The sequence below is a fragment of the Labeo rohita genome, chromosome 23 (genome assembly GCF_022985175.1).
Source record: "Labeo rohita strain BAU-BD-2019 chromosome 23, IGBB_LRoh.1.0, whole genome shotgun sequence".
In the NCBI taxonomy this organism is placed as follows: domain Eukaryota; kingdom Metazoa; phylum Chordata; class Actinopteri; order Cypriniformes; family Cyprinidae; genus Labeo; species Labeo rohita.
This window is the reverse complement of record NC_066891.1, coordinates 8,340,827-8,356,556: the sequence shown is the minus strand read 5'-3', so window position 1 is coordinate 8,356,556 and position 15,730 is coordinate 8,340,827. Positions and strand designations below refer to the sequence as shown.

Below are 15,730 nucleotides of genomic sequence, written 5' to 3'. Positions count from 1 at the left end.
GATTTGTTGTTTAAAAAACATTTATTATTATTATTATTATAGAAATTAATACTTTTATTTGGCAGGGATGCTTTAATTTGATCAAAAGTGATAATAAAGACATTTCTTATGTTATAAAAGATTTCTATTTCAGATAAATGCTGTCTTTCTGAATTTTACTATTTATCAAAGAAACCTGAAAAAATTATACTAAGCTGTTTTTAACATATTATTATTATTAATTTTATTTTTGTATTTTATTTATTTTTTATTATTTTTTTTATTTTTGAGCAACAAATCCATATATGTGACCCTGGACCACAAAACCAGTCTTAAGTTGCTGGGGTATATTTGTAGCAATAGCCAAAAATACATTGTATGGGTCAAAATTGTACTATATTTTTCTTTTATGGCAAAAATCATTAGGATATTAAGTAAAGATCATGTTCCATGAAGATATTTTGTAAAATTCTTACTCTAAATATATGAAAACTTAATTTTTGATTAGTAATATACATTAAGAACTTTATTTGGACAACTTTTAAGGCAATTTTCTCAATATTTTGATTTGTTTACACCCTCAGATTCTAGGTTTTCAAATAGTTGTATCTCGACCAAATATTGTCCTATCCTAACAAACCATACATCAATGGAAAGTTTATTTATTCAGCTTTCATATGATGTATAAATCTCAATTTTGAAAAATTGACCCTTATGACCCTTATGTTTTGTGATCCAGGGTCACACATTAGAATGATTTCTGGAGGATCATGTGACTGGAGTAATGATGCTAAAAAATTCAGCTTTGAAATCACAGGAATCAATAAAAATCAAACAGAGATCAAATAGAAATCTGTTATTTTAAATAGTAAAAATATTTCAAAGTTTTACTTTGGATCAAATAAATTCAGGCTTGGTGAGCAGAAGAGACTTTAAGAAAGCATTAAAAATCTTACTGTTCAAAAACTTTTGACTGCTTGTGTAGTAGGATTTTTTTTATTAACAAATTAAGACTTTTATTTAGCAAGGAAGCATTAAATTAATCAAAAGTGACTGTCAAGATAAAATATATTAAATATAATATCTAAAAATATATAAAATATTTCAGCTCTACCATCATAGGAATAAATGACATTTTTATATAATAAAATCAGTTATTTTAAATTGAATAATATTTACAGTATTTCTGTCTTTGCTGTATTAATAATCAAATAAATAAACCTTGGTGAGCATGAGAGACTTGTCAAAAACAATGTCAAAAACAATCAAAAAATCATACTGATGTAAACCTTTTGAACGTTAGTGTATGATTTAATCTACTTGCACACGACCTTGCTTACCTAATTGTTAGTATTTTCTTACTCACTAGAATCAGCCATTTGGCCTGAGTTAGTACGAATCTTTATGCAGAAGTTCTCAGTACACATGCTGGAATAAATGAATTTATCATTTTTAAATAAATCAAGTAAAATTGCAATTCAGTGAATGTGTTAACAGGAATGAGGTCTCATCTGACTCTTTTTTATGTAGCGATTTCACTGACTGATTAAGTGATGAATTATGGATCAATGGTGTCAGTCCCGTTCTGTAAATGCCGCACAAACGGTGTGTGCTAAAAATTTCAGATAGAAAAGATGGATAAAAGGAGAAACTGAGTAATATTTGGACTTTGTAGTTCAAGTGTATTTTTTATTTTATTTCATATGGAGGTTTTTTCCTTTACAAGAAGAGAGAATCCCGAGGATGTGGAGGAGCTATCATTTGCACCCATATTTCGTGTTAATTGCATTTCCATTTTTATTTAACATGTTAAAAAATAGTATTAAAAATGTATGATTTGTAATACCACTTTCCTCTCAGATTACAATACATAGACAAAAAGCTCTTTAACTCACCATCTGACCTGTCCATCTCCTTATCCAGCAGTTCAGAGCAAATGTATAATCATCATTATACAGTATTATTATCCTTGATTTAGATTTGTAAGATAAATGACTTCATCTTACAATAATATCATGTTAAAATTGCTCTGATATCTGTTGATCTGGTCAGACAACCGTGAAGTCATTGACCATCCTGCTGCTTTTAATTGATAGATCATTAAAAAAAAATGAGAGAAAAACTAAATGAAAGACTTTCTTAAGTCAGAGGTCAGCAGAGGTCATGAAATGTCTCTTGTTTCAATAGCCTCGTGCAATGCACGTCCTAAATAAAAAGAGTTCAGATAAAGGTCTTTTTGAGAGCATTGCTGGTTGATCTCAGTGGAAGCACGTTCATGCTGACTCACAGAGTCAGTGTCTGCCAAAACAAGCACGACAAAGGCCAGAGAAAACATCACATTAAACAGCTATAGTTCTAATGCAGAAGGAGCCTTGACTGATTATTTGCTCAGTGAAATCTTCAAAGAAGTGACTTTTTAAAACTTCTAAAAGATGTAAACATATGAATTAATTATTTGTTTTATTGATGTTTTAAGCTTTAAAGTTGCATGAAGTCTTTTTTGTGCGTGCTGTCTAGTCTTTGATAAATTCAGTAAAACTCAATCAATAATTAAACCAAAAATGTCTAATAATTTACTATTGCAGAGATACTTTTAAAAAGTTATGCATGTAATATGCACTTGTAGCATACTTTAAAACCTAAAAGTATTTTTTTAAAAAACAGTACTTGCAGACAATATAATATTAAAGACATAAAAATGCACATTCTGATAATTAATAAGAACAAATTTTACATTTCAATAGAACTGACATTAAAGTACATTTTAGTTGACCATTAATGCTTGTCAGTACATTTGGCAGCACACTTTAATCATATTTCAAAGGAAGTATAAGTAATTATGAAATTACATATGAAGATAAATTCACACTTAAGTTTAACTAATTGCATTTAACATAACTTTAAACTATAATACATTTTAATTTAATTGAAAATAACATACAATTAAGTTCACACTTAAATGTTGTTTAAAGTATATTATTTCCATAACAAGTACTCTTTAAAAGTATGTACTTCTTTTTTTAGGCATCAAAATACTCTAGGTGTAAAACCTGAAAATGTATACAATGCTGCACAAAAGTTTGGGATCAGTAAGATTTTTTGATGGTTTTTAAAGACATTTCTTATGCTCACCAAGGCTGCATTTATTTGGTCAAAAATACAGAAAAAATTTTTATATTGTGAAATATTATTTCAATTTAAAATAACTGTTTTCTATGTGAATATATTTTAAAATGTAATTTATTCCTGTGACACAAAGCTGAATTTTCAGCACCATTACTCCAGTCTTCAGTGTCACATGATCCTTCAGAAATCATTCTAATATGCTGATTTATTATCAATGTTGAAATCAGTTGTGCTGCTTAATATTTTGTTGGAACCTGTGATTTTTTTTTTTTCCAGGATTCTTTAACAAATAAAAAGTTGAAAAGAACAGCGTTTATTTAAAATAGACATCTTTTGTAACAATATAAACTACCATCTAAAAGTTTTGTGGTCAGTAAATTTTGATTCTTTAAGGAAATTAATACTTTTTATTCACCAAGAATGTGTTAAATTGATAAAAGGTGATAGCAAAGACTTATATTACTAGAAAACATTTATATTTTGAATAATACTGTTCTTTGTTTTAACTGTTATTCATCAAGAATCCTGAAAAAAGATCACAGGTTCCAAAACAAAAATGAAAATAATAATAATAATATTGATAATAACAGTAATTAATCAGCATATTAGAATGATTTTTTTGAAGAATAAATTACATTTTAAAATATATGAATATACAACACCATTATTTTAAACTATAATAATATTTCACAATATTACATTTTTTCATGTATTTTGATCAAGTAAATGCAGCCTTGATGAGCATACAAGAATTCTTTAAAATTCTTACTGATCCCAAACTTTTGAGCGGCAGTGTATGTGGCTATGTTTAAATGGCATTTGCATACTTAATCAGATAGCAATCCTTTAATGCCAAGAGCAAAACCCATTAACTGATAAAGTGTATACCTGAAATAATGTAAGTCGCTTTGCATAAAAAGCATCAGCCAAATGCATAAATGGACAGTACATAAAGTGTGTTTAAATAGTTTAAATACACATACCCACAAAGTATCATGACCAAATTTGGTCCATAAAATGGATCACTCAATCTCACAGCACTGACCCTCCTGACAGGAAAGATACGGCCAGGCTACATATCAAACATTTCACTTCAAACAACTCTATGAAGTGTCTTAATGTCACTCAGGAAAAGCAGTTACTGAATCCTGTGAACTTTAACACACACACACACACACACACACACCTGGTTTTTTCCCGCTTTCAGACACTGATTGATCTCCAAGGATCTGCTCAGAGAGATAAAATGAGGAAAAAAAAAAAAAGATGTACCCTACCATTAAACCCATAAGAAGGAAGCACAACCTCTCTAGAAGTTCTGGTTCTTCTGTCTAACCAATACTAACGTAAATCAGCTTGACCTTGTGGATGTCAAAAGGTGTTTTGAGCATGAAGCAAGCGTCTCGGCCTGAATCAGAATATCTATAAATATCTAAACGTGTTGATATGCTTTCAGTACACCACTGTGGCCAAGCAAAACACATTAGATGCATATGTTCCATTTGGCACACTTAATGTCCATCTGTTTATACAATAGCTGACCTGTTTAATTCCTACATATGTATGTCTGCATCATTGAAACCATATATATTAAGGATAGTATCTTCATATCCAGCACTTTAGAGAAGGTATTTTTAGAGTGAAATCTGTTTTCAGAAGTAATTATTATATATTAGCTATTTTGGCATTGGCTTTATAACATGAGAATGTAAATGTTTTATTACTTGCTACTAAAAATATATTATATTTTGCAGCATGTATATAAAAAGTGAAACCACATTTCTTTTGGCTCTGGGTCATTTTGACTCTAAATCGTAATAACCTGCTTCCCATTTACTTTGTCTTAATATTGAGCTCTTGATCTAATGCAGGAAACTTGTAACATTGTTGCATTCACTGTTTATGTACTTAACAGTGAATTATATGCATGCATGTTTTTCTTTGTGAGCTGTACAGAAGGTGTGGGTATATGAGAGTGATAATGTATCATAGAAACAATTCTATGCTTAGGCTGTGCAAGGCCAATTCACCACAACCTCAGAAAAATTCACACTCACCACATTGCTGTAGACCTCAAATGAACCTAACGACATCGTTCAGTTTAGAGCAAACATGCATGAGGGGGAAAAAAGTGTTAAAATACATTACATTGACTCAAGAAGTTTAGCTACACTACCAGTCAAACGTTTCTGAACAGTAAGATTTCTTCTTCTGCTCACCAAGCCTGTATTAATTTGATCCAAAATACAGGAAAAACTGAGATATTTTTTACTATTTAAAATAACTGTTTTCTATTTGAATATATTTTAAAATGTAATCTATTCCTGTTATTTCAAAGATGAATTTTTAGCATCATTACCCCAGTCACATGATCCTTCATTGTAATATTGTAATCATTATAATATTCTGATTTGCTGCTCATAAATAAATATTATTGTTATCATTATGTTGACTATTTGACTATTTTGGGGTTTTTTTTAGGTTTCTTTGATTAATAGAAAGTTCAGAAGAACAGCATTTATCTGTATAGTAATCTTTTGTAAATATATGTGATAAATGTCTTTTGATCAATTTAAAGCATCTTTGCTAAATAAAAGTATTAATTTCTATAATTAATATTATAAAAAATATATATTGACTATAAGCTTTTGAATGGTATAGTGTATGTTACAAAAGGTTTTTATTTCAGATACATGTTGATTTTTGGATTTTCCTATTCATCAAAGACTCCTGAAAAATATATATTGATAATAATAATAATAATAAATGTTTCTATAACAACAAATCATCCTATTAGAATGATTTCTGAAGGATCATGTGACACGTGCTAAAAATGTAGTTTTGATCACAGGAAAATATATTCAAATAGAAAGCAGAAAAGCAGTAAAAAATTAAATATTACTGCTTTTGCTGTATTTTAGATCAAGTCAAGGCAGGATTGGTAAGCAGAAGAGAATTCTTTAAAAAAAATAAAATAAAAAAAAACCTTGCTGTTTAAAAAATTATGACTGGTAGTGCACATTTTTCATTGTTCCTCCCAAAGTTGTTAATAATAACTTAATTCACAAGTATGACTTAGTATGTGAAGTATGTAAAGTATCACAGAATAGATGATGTGCATCATAAGGTAGCCTAGCATGTAGACTGCATCACTCAGCTTATTACAGTATGTAACAGCATTTGTATTTTATTCGGAGCTCTTGAAATCTAAAGATCCCTGGTTTAGAGAAGAACGAAGCAGTCAGTCGGAATGTTCCTGTATTTTCCACCAGATGTCACTAAACATACATTATTTCTACAAAAATCACTTTTGACACATAATGTATAATATTTTATAATTAGACACGTTTTTAAAAGTGTGTAGCCTATGATTGTCAAACGGAAAAGTGTGAAATGAAATAATTAAATAGAAAAAATAAAATATATGTCTTCATGTTTAAAGACATGAAAGTGATTTATTAATGTGCTTTAAATCTGTTGAAGTCTCTTACTTTCTTTCAGCAACGTTACAAAACACTCGAGTTCGTTTGTACTCTAGAGGGGTTCCAGTTGTTGCGTCATATCCAGGGGCCCCTGGGCCCTCGGCTAGATGCTGGTGGGTGTGACGTCACGCACGAAAGTTTGATACAATGCCCTCCATGTTTAGGGGAAGTTGAGTGTTAAACTGACAGCAGCAACATGTGACGTTCAATAGATCAAAGACATGTAGACGATCAATAGATTTTTGCGTAATTAACGCGTTCGCTTCGAAAGCAAAGATTTGTTGAAACAGAGTGGGACCTGTAAAGTTTGTAGGTGAATGGTTCGTGTAACACCGAACTACACAGCGGTCTGTTCTCCGGGAGACAAGTGGGCTGGTTTGGGTAAAGCGTGTATCGGAATTAGTTTCCACCGAGTTGTTTTTGGACTGCTTTTGCGTTTCTTTCTAACATGAGGAAACCGGTGGACAGAGGCTTTTAGGATTGTTCTTCGGCGACTCAGCCCTTCTCGGACCTCCGTCGGCGGGCGAGAGTCCGCGGCATCGTCCGTTACAGGACTATCAGAATGATAAAGCCCAAAGTGGGTCGGATGTTTCTGGCGACATGCATCGGGTCGTTTTTCATTCTTATATTATACTTCCAGAACATCTCAAGATCAGGTGAGTCTTACTAATTAAGTAGAGATGTCTGGTTAATGAGGGATTTGTTCTTTTGAGTCGGATCTTGGATCACAAAATCGGTCTTTTCCGCCTAAATTGGACCGAATCGGCGGTTCTTGAATAATGACACCGACTCATTGAACCAACAGTCTGTTTCATGCTGACATGTTTGATTCGTTTGATTTGTATTGAAGTCAATATTTTGACTCATTAACTTGTATAACAGGTTTGTCAACACACACACATAACAGTTTTGGTTTTGAATTTTCATGCAAACATGCAGAAAGGTTACATTAATTTTAGTATTGTCCATTGTAAATGCTAAATATATGTATGTTTAAAACGAATGAATGGGACACAGTACTCACAACAAGTCTTAGGTTAAAAAATATCATGTTTTTGTGTATGTGGCTTTTTTGTGGAGTATTGTAATATGCAACATCCAACTTGATCGAATGAGAAAACGTAACAAGGAGTCGACATTGTATGTGATTTCTGCAAAAACATACGAATAATGCGAAATAATTTGGCAAAATGTAAAACAGACCCAAATTACCATATGACTGTGTTGGCCACATCCATAGCCTATTTACTTCTCCAGTGAAATTTAGATTTGGTTATTAGTACAGCTCATAATATTCATCTGTAAACTTACTGGTGTACAGCTAATTCTTTCTATTGGTGGAAAAAGGAAGTTAGATAATGTCTCACCAGCTAAATGTAGGTTACAAATCAGACTTTTTTGAAACAGGTCATGACCACATCCTAAATTCATTCTGGGATTGATGACATGCATACAGTTTTTTAACGTTAACGGTAGCCAATGATGATGCAAGTACATTTTGACCCATAGCTCCTCCCAGGTCTGGACATCCTGAATGCCTGGGTTCATTGCCATCAAGGAATGGTGGTGTTGTTTTGCTTTGGTCTGTTGAAGTTACTAAATGTCACTGCACATTAAATGGTGTGGTGGTTAAAAATATCTGTTAGTTTGAACCCCAAACAGGCCGATCCATGAACTATTCTATAAGCTATGTTAAGCCTCTATGTTTTGCTGTCCCAACTGTTTACTGTTATAAGTTCACAGTTATATAGTTAGTTATCTTGCACCTGTTCTTAACATGCATTTTAAATGAGGTTAAATAAGGTTAAATTCTTAATAAATTAAGGATTTCCTTGCATCTTTTAGTTTGGCATATTTAAGTGCAAAGCATATATGTGATTGAATAACTGAAGCCATTAGGCTGTTGATGAGCAAGCAGGAAATGGAAGCAAATGGAATGGATACAAATGGTATCAACAGTTTCAGTCATAATCTCTAAGTGGCACAACACAGCAAAGCTGAAATCGATTGTTTTAGTGCAACACATCCCGTAATGCCCAACGTTAGGTCTACACTACAAAAGTTTGAATGCTTTTACGACTGCTTCTGGAAGCGGTTGTCAAATCACCCAAATTTCAGAAATTTCTCAAATTTTGGATTTTGCTAATATTTTTTTCAGAAGAAACATGAACATGTATAGTGACGAAAGGCAAAATATTAAATGTGTTGGATGAATATTTACGGAGTAATTCACTATTTTGCAAATGACTTCAGAAAGATGGCAGCATCATAAGCTTTTACACAGAGATTGGTAGTTCTGTTAGTAAAATCTGTTGACTTTAGCAATCTTTGTTACATTATGTGCCAATGTTGACCATTCAAAAATGTGGAAACAACACTTTTAACTTGAAAGTTTGCATGCCTGTAACTCAAAAAAGTACTTAGATATTGCATCTTAACCAACTTTCCTTTTGGTCTTATATTTTTGCAAATTGACTCGCATTTGGTTTTTGACCACTAAAAAAAAAAGTGTACATTCTAATGATTTATTCCTGGAGCCATATTGAAATTCCAACATCTCTGGAACTGAACCATACTGGACCTTAAGAATTAAGATGTAGATGACAAAAGGAAAGTTTTTTTAAGACCCATTATCTAAAAGGGCATTAAAATATATTTGATAATTCTTGAGTTACAGACATGCAAACTTTGGAGTGAAAACTTGAAAAGTGCTGTTTCTCCATTTTTAATGGTCACCATTGGAACATAATGTAACAAGTATTGCTAAAGTCAACGTATTTTACCAATTTTACCAATCTCTGCGTAAATGTAATATTATGACATCTTTCTGAAGTCATACCCCATTGTATTTAAATCTCAGATGAAAATTGCCATTTCAACCCCCCCTCTACAAAATAGTGGATTACTCAGTAAATATACACCCATGACATTTAATTTTTTGGCTTTCATCACGTTTATCTCTCTTCAGGAAAAATGTTAACAAAATCAAAAATTTGAGCCGGGGACCTCTGGTTGAGATGACACAGAATGTCCCATCTGTATTTAATGTTGTTCCATTGTGATCTTAATACCAGGTGCAAACAACGTCTTAAGCAATGACTGTCTGATTGAAATCCCCTAAAAAAACAAATTTAGTCATCACTTCCGATTGATAAGCTTAGGTACTTCAAGTTTTGATAACATGCTTGCCACATAAACGTAGCTCCTCTGACATAGTGAAAAGGACATCAAACTGTCTTTAGAGTGCACACGTGGAGACTTCAGCCTGTTTAGAAAAGTGAGCGAACAAAAAAGGCTGTTGAAGCCTGCTGGAAACAAAGCAGACAGAGAGAAAAACTGGCCCTGGAATGTTTGGAAAGCCCCCCACTAGGAGACTCTGGGGCATTCCAAAACCTTTTAAACCTTTCCCCTGATGCCTTAGAGAGGAACGGATCACCTTGAAGAATGATAGCGTGAGATTAGAAAAGAAGGGGGAATTAAAGGTCAGTGGCTTTGACTTTCCCTGGAGTCTTGAGGATGACTTCATATGACCAGGTCAGCTTTTTCAACCAGGGATTACTTGACAGTTTATGAAGGTAAACTTGTGCTGTGACAGTAATTTATGCGTATGAAAACCACCTGGACAAGATCAGAAGCAGTAGGTGGTGGAAAAGTATGTCACCACAAAAGATATGTAGATTATGGTTAGTTTCCTTTGAATTATAGATAAAGTACTTTAAACACATAGAGATAACCTGGCAGTAATAGCCCATGTTTATTCTTGTTTTTTTCATGTTGTAAACAACCTCAATTTCCCAGACTAGACTACAGCCAAGAGTCTTTCGGTAAACATTTTATTATACAGCCAAGATTGCAAGGCTGGTGTTGATGTAGAAACTTTTTTTCCCGCTCAGATTAAATGAATAATCCACTTCCCCTGACTAGATTTGGTCCCACTGAACTGGTCTTGCCTAGACTTGTTAGTAAGGAGAATAACAGCTTTATGGTACATGCTGCTCAATAATAGTTCAGGATCTGAACCTAGAAAGTCCTCCCGCCAGAGGCAAATAGCTCATTTGTGGTAAAAGAACATCATGTGATCCTTCTTTTGTCTCTTCTTAACATCTAATCACACCTGCATTTTTTAAAGATGGTGCTCTCGTTGGGCCTCATTCGCAAATAATTGCATACAAATTATGTGCTTCACTGGATTGATTTATGATGATTTATAAACATACAATTGTTCTTTAAAGGAGATGTCCACTTCCAGAACAACAATTTACAGATAATGTACTCACCACCTTGTCATCCAAGATGTTCATGTCTTTCTTTCTTCAGTCGTAAAGAAATTATGTTTTTTTGAGGAAAACATTTCAGGATTTTTCTCCATATAATGGACTGATATGCAGTTTAAATGCGGCTTCAAAAGATCCCAAATGCAGTTGTAAACAATCCCAGCCGAGGAAGAAGGGTCTTATCTAGTGAAACGATTGGATATTTTTATTAAAATACAATTGAAGTACTTTTTAATCTCAAGCGCTTGTCTTGTCTTGCTCTGCCTGAACTCTGTGTATTCTGACTCAAGATAGTAAGGGTATGTCGAAAAACTCCCATCGTATTTTGTCCTTCAACTTCAAAAATCATTTTAAAATCATCCTACATTGCTGCAGAAGCACCGACCCAGTCTTTGCAAAGTGAACATGCAAAGAAGATTAAACACCCTTAACCAAAAAGGCCAAACAGCAATTACAGGACGATTTTGAAGTTGAGGGAAAAAATACGATTGGAGTTTTTCGACATACCCTAACTGTATTGAGCCAGAATACACAGAGTCCCTTCTTGCTCGGCTGGGATCATTTACAATCACATTTGGGATCGTTTGAAGCTGCATTTAAACTGCATTTTGGAAGTTCAAACTTGGGGCACCATATCAGTCCATTATATGGAGAAAAATCTTGAAACCTTTTCCTCAAAAAACATAATTTCTTTAAGACTGAAGAAAGAAAAACATGAACATCTTGGATGACAAGGGGGTGAGTACATTGGGCCTCATTCATGAAACACGAGCAAAACGAATTTCTGTAAATCATTCATAAAGCCGTTCTGAATTTTCGAATTCATGAAAATGTTTGTATTTTCAAAATGTTAGTTGGTACGAAAGAAATATACACCTGCTCCCTACAACGTGTAAATTGTTCGTAAAACATTCTGTTTTTTTTTTTTGACAAACTGATGACACTGAATTTTGATGCACTGCCATAATAATTGCAAGTTCATTTGCTCTTGCCCTCTTTTGGATGTTTTTTAGCTGCACTGATACATTTTAAATGCAGCGCTCGTCACTGTCACTATTTACTTAGCCGTAAATAGAGGAGGGACGGGACAAATACTGACCAACCATTCCTACAACGACTGCCTACAGCAATGAAGAAGTAAATATTACTGGTTACTGCTTTTTTATATTAAGTAAAATTCTTTATAATGAGATAATACAGTGCTGCCGTGGATAGCCTATTCCAAATCATAGCAACTAAAGCGTCACAGCTGGATTTCAAGCGCCACCAGCTGGTCATTTTAAGAAGAGTGCATGACATTTTTTCAACTGGCTAAAAACTCCTTGGTGGACACACGTTATTGAATATTTATTGTTAGGCATATGGCCTGTTTGTCTTTTTTGCGTTTATGCAATATACTGGAGTCCAACCTGAGAAAGTAGACCAAAATATTCCTTTGCGTAGCTGTAATTCATAGGCTGGGATTATGCTAATTGTGAATGTGTGTGCACGAGTGCCCTATTTACGAATGATTGGAATTCATTAATATACGCGTTTAACTGTCAAATCGGACGTTTACGAAGCATTTGTGAATCCGGAGGAGAGTTTTCGGTTTTAGGTCTGTTTTATGCGCAAAATACTCAGAATGCACTCATATACTTACGCAAGTTTCATGAATGAGGACCATTATCTGTAAATTGTTGTTCTGGAAGTGGACTTTTCCTTTAAAGGGATAGTTCACTCAAAAATGAAAATACTTTAATTTACTCGCCCTTCATTTGTTTCAAACCCGTTTAAGTTTTTCTTCTGTTGCAGACAAAAGGAAATATTTTGAAGAATGTTGGTAACCAAATAGTTGACGGTAGCCATTGACTTCCATTTTTTTTATCCATAGTATAGAAGTCAATGGCTATGTCAACTTTTCGGTAACCAACATTCTTCAAAATATCTTTTGTGTTTAACAGAAGAAAGAAACGAATACAGGTACAGAACTATTTTCAGTTTTGTTTGATTTATCCCTTTAAACTAATTATGATGTTGATAAATCAATGTTATTCTAAATGGGGAAACTTCTAAATAGGCTTAAACGTAATTGTAGGCTCACATTTGTGTCCATTATTTGCGTAAAGCTTTTCTTGTTTGGCTCATGTACCGCTATTAGCTGAGCCACACCCCTTCAATGGTCACAAGGTCACACTTCACAGGAAGTTTGGCTGTTCTGTAAACCACTGTGTCGTCCTTGCTTCTAAAAAGTGGTTCCAATAAAAAGAGCTGATACAAGTGATCTTAAAAGTAGCGCTCTGTAGGTGTCTTGGCCTAATACTTGCAGCTGCAATTAGTAATTACCTTAAAATGGCTTTTGTGTTTATGTACGTTTTTTCACAAAACCACTCCTCATGTGTTGGCACATTTATCCTGTGATCAAGTTCGCAATAGGAAAGTTGTTTAATTATCGAATATTGAATTTCCCCTCATTTATCTCCTGATATCTATTTACCTGAAGCCAACGCCAAGAAACCTTGTCCAGCCAAAAGCAACCGGTGAGATACAACTAATAATTGTTTAGTGGTTTGTCCATGAGAAACATATGGAGCTGCTTCATTTTCTGTGCAAGTAAGTGACTGTGAGTCAGAGCACAGATCGAATACTCAGCTGGACTGTGGGTAAGCTTTTGTCAAAGATCTCTGAACTTTTCCAGTAAACTTTCTGACCTTGGCTCCATCACACTCTCTGTGGGCAATTTGAAACTAAGATCATGTCGTCCAGTGTAGGCGACTTGTTCTCCTCTGATAAAGGCTAATACTGTGACTGCTAAATGTGCAGCAGTTTCATTGCTTATCTGACCACCATCAGTTGCTGCTGCTGGTGTTTACAGAGGCAACATTGCTGACTTCGCCACACGTCACATTTCTTTTCGCTTGTTTAGTTCGACACAGGCGGTCTGATTAATCTCAGTCAAGCATTTGACTCTGCTCCCGCACAATTCGCTCTGGTAAAACGGCATTTTTAAGGGTAGTTTTAGGTATTCCTGATGTTGATTTTCAAAATTGTTTAGTGCAGCAATAAGGTGGGTCGAGATAGTCAACTAGTCATCTGACTAATTGTACAGGGCTACAGGGTTCATTTCTTCATGGATAATTTGTTCCGAAGCGTTTACGCCGCACGGCTGTAAAACATGAGCTCATTCTTTAACATCAAGCAAATGCTCGTTGTAGGTCTGTTGGAAAAGTTTATGAAGTCCATTACTCCTGAGGCATAGATGCAAAACCCTCTTCTATCCTTGAAAATTGAGTCACATTATGAAGTAACTGAAGGTCAAATTGGATTTTGGATTTTGGCTTTTTCCAGTAATGCAGCCTAAATTGTTTCCTAAATTGTTTACGTTACACATTTTACGCTCTAGTTAGAGTGAGTTGGAGTGATTATGTTTGCACAAGTCGGCATCAGCCCTATCAATTTTGATTTGAATTCTGATTTAAAACCTGTATTTAACAAAGGATTTAAATGGATGGCTCACCAAAAATGTAAATCTCTGACATCTGTTACTCGTCCTCATGTTGTTTCTAAACCTGTATGACTTGGTTTCTTCTGCAAGAACACAAAACAAGTAATTGTGAAGTTGTACAAGGTGCTTGAAGTACTTGAATTTGACTTTTTGAAATTTTAGGCCTGAAAAAAATCTTGAAAGTTGTGATGTTCCTGAAGAAGTAATTGAAATGTGTTTGATTTGTTGAAAAACAATGTATCTATAAAATTAGTGTTTAATTTTTTCATTTTTTTTTTTTTTTTAAACCTAATTCATTTTAGTGTGGTCAAACGACGAATCATGATTAATCGCTTCCAAAATGTATTGCATCCTGTATATTTATGTATATATAAATACACACGCATATATTTAAGAAAAATGTTATGTTTATATATTAAGAATATTTCCGTATAATATCATTTATGTGAATATAAATATATGCATGTATGTACATGTAAAGATTTTCAAAATATATACTGTATGTGTGTGTATTTACATATACATAATATACTCAGTATACATGCATATATTATGTAAACAAAAACTTTTATTTTGGATGCGATTAATTGAAATTAATCGCTTGAAAGCACTATTTCAGGTAATGTCATAAAACTATCGAGCTTAAGTAGTACCGACAATATTATGTAAACATGGCTGAAGACGAGAAAAAGAGAAAAAGATGCACCAAATCAGTCATTTACGCTGGAACCGCTTCGATTGATTCAAACTCGTTACTTTGATCTTTCATTTTGAACGATTCACTAGCAAAATCCAGATCCAATTAAAAAAGCTGTTCATTTTTGAATTTCAACATCACTTGCAATGATTTTCATAAGCAATTATAGTGGTAAGTGAAACAGAGCTTTTCAAAACTCAGAATACATAATACTCAGTTACATCATTGCCTCATAAAATGATTCACTGTTTCAAAGTGCTCCAATTGGATCATGAATCATTTGTGTAAGATTGGGACTTCAAATTGCGTATAGCAAATCATTTGATTTAGATCGGGACTTTGCGTATCACGAATCATTTGATTCAGATCGGGACTTTGTGTATCGTGAATAATTTCACGAAGTGAATGATTCACGATACGCGGTCCGAATTAGTTACATCATTGTCTCACAAAATGATTCAGTGTCAAAGCGCTCCAATTGGATCATGTATCGTGAATCATTTGCTTCAGATCAGGACTTTAATTCGTGTATCGCAAATCATTTGATTTCGATCAGGACTTCAAGTTGCATATTGTGAATCATTTGATTCAGATTGGGACTTTGCGTATCGTGAATAATTTCGCAGATTGAGTGATTCAGGATCTGTGCTCCAAATGAGTGCTCCAAAGTTCTCCATTTGGATCGCGT

General features: G+C 33.6%; 1 protein-coding gene across 1 annotated transcript in view; it reads left to right on the top strand.

Annotated features, from left to right (window-relative positions):
- The first annotated feature begins 6,736 nt into the window (after positions 1-6,736).
- si:ch211-236h17.3 (carbohydrate sulfotransferase 11) overlaps positions 6,737-15,730 on the top strand; it is a 26,198-nt gene continuing 17,204 nt past the window's right edge. The window contains exon 1 of the mRNA XM_051096904.1: positions 6,737-7,243. Within this exon, the coding sequence (XP_050952861.1) occupies positions 7,150-7,243 (94 nt within the window). The 5' untranslated portion in view covers positions 6,737-7,149. The remainder of the gene's footprint in view (positions 7,244-15,730) is intronic.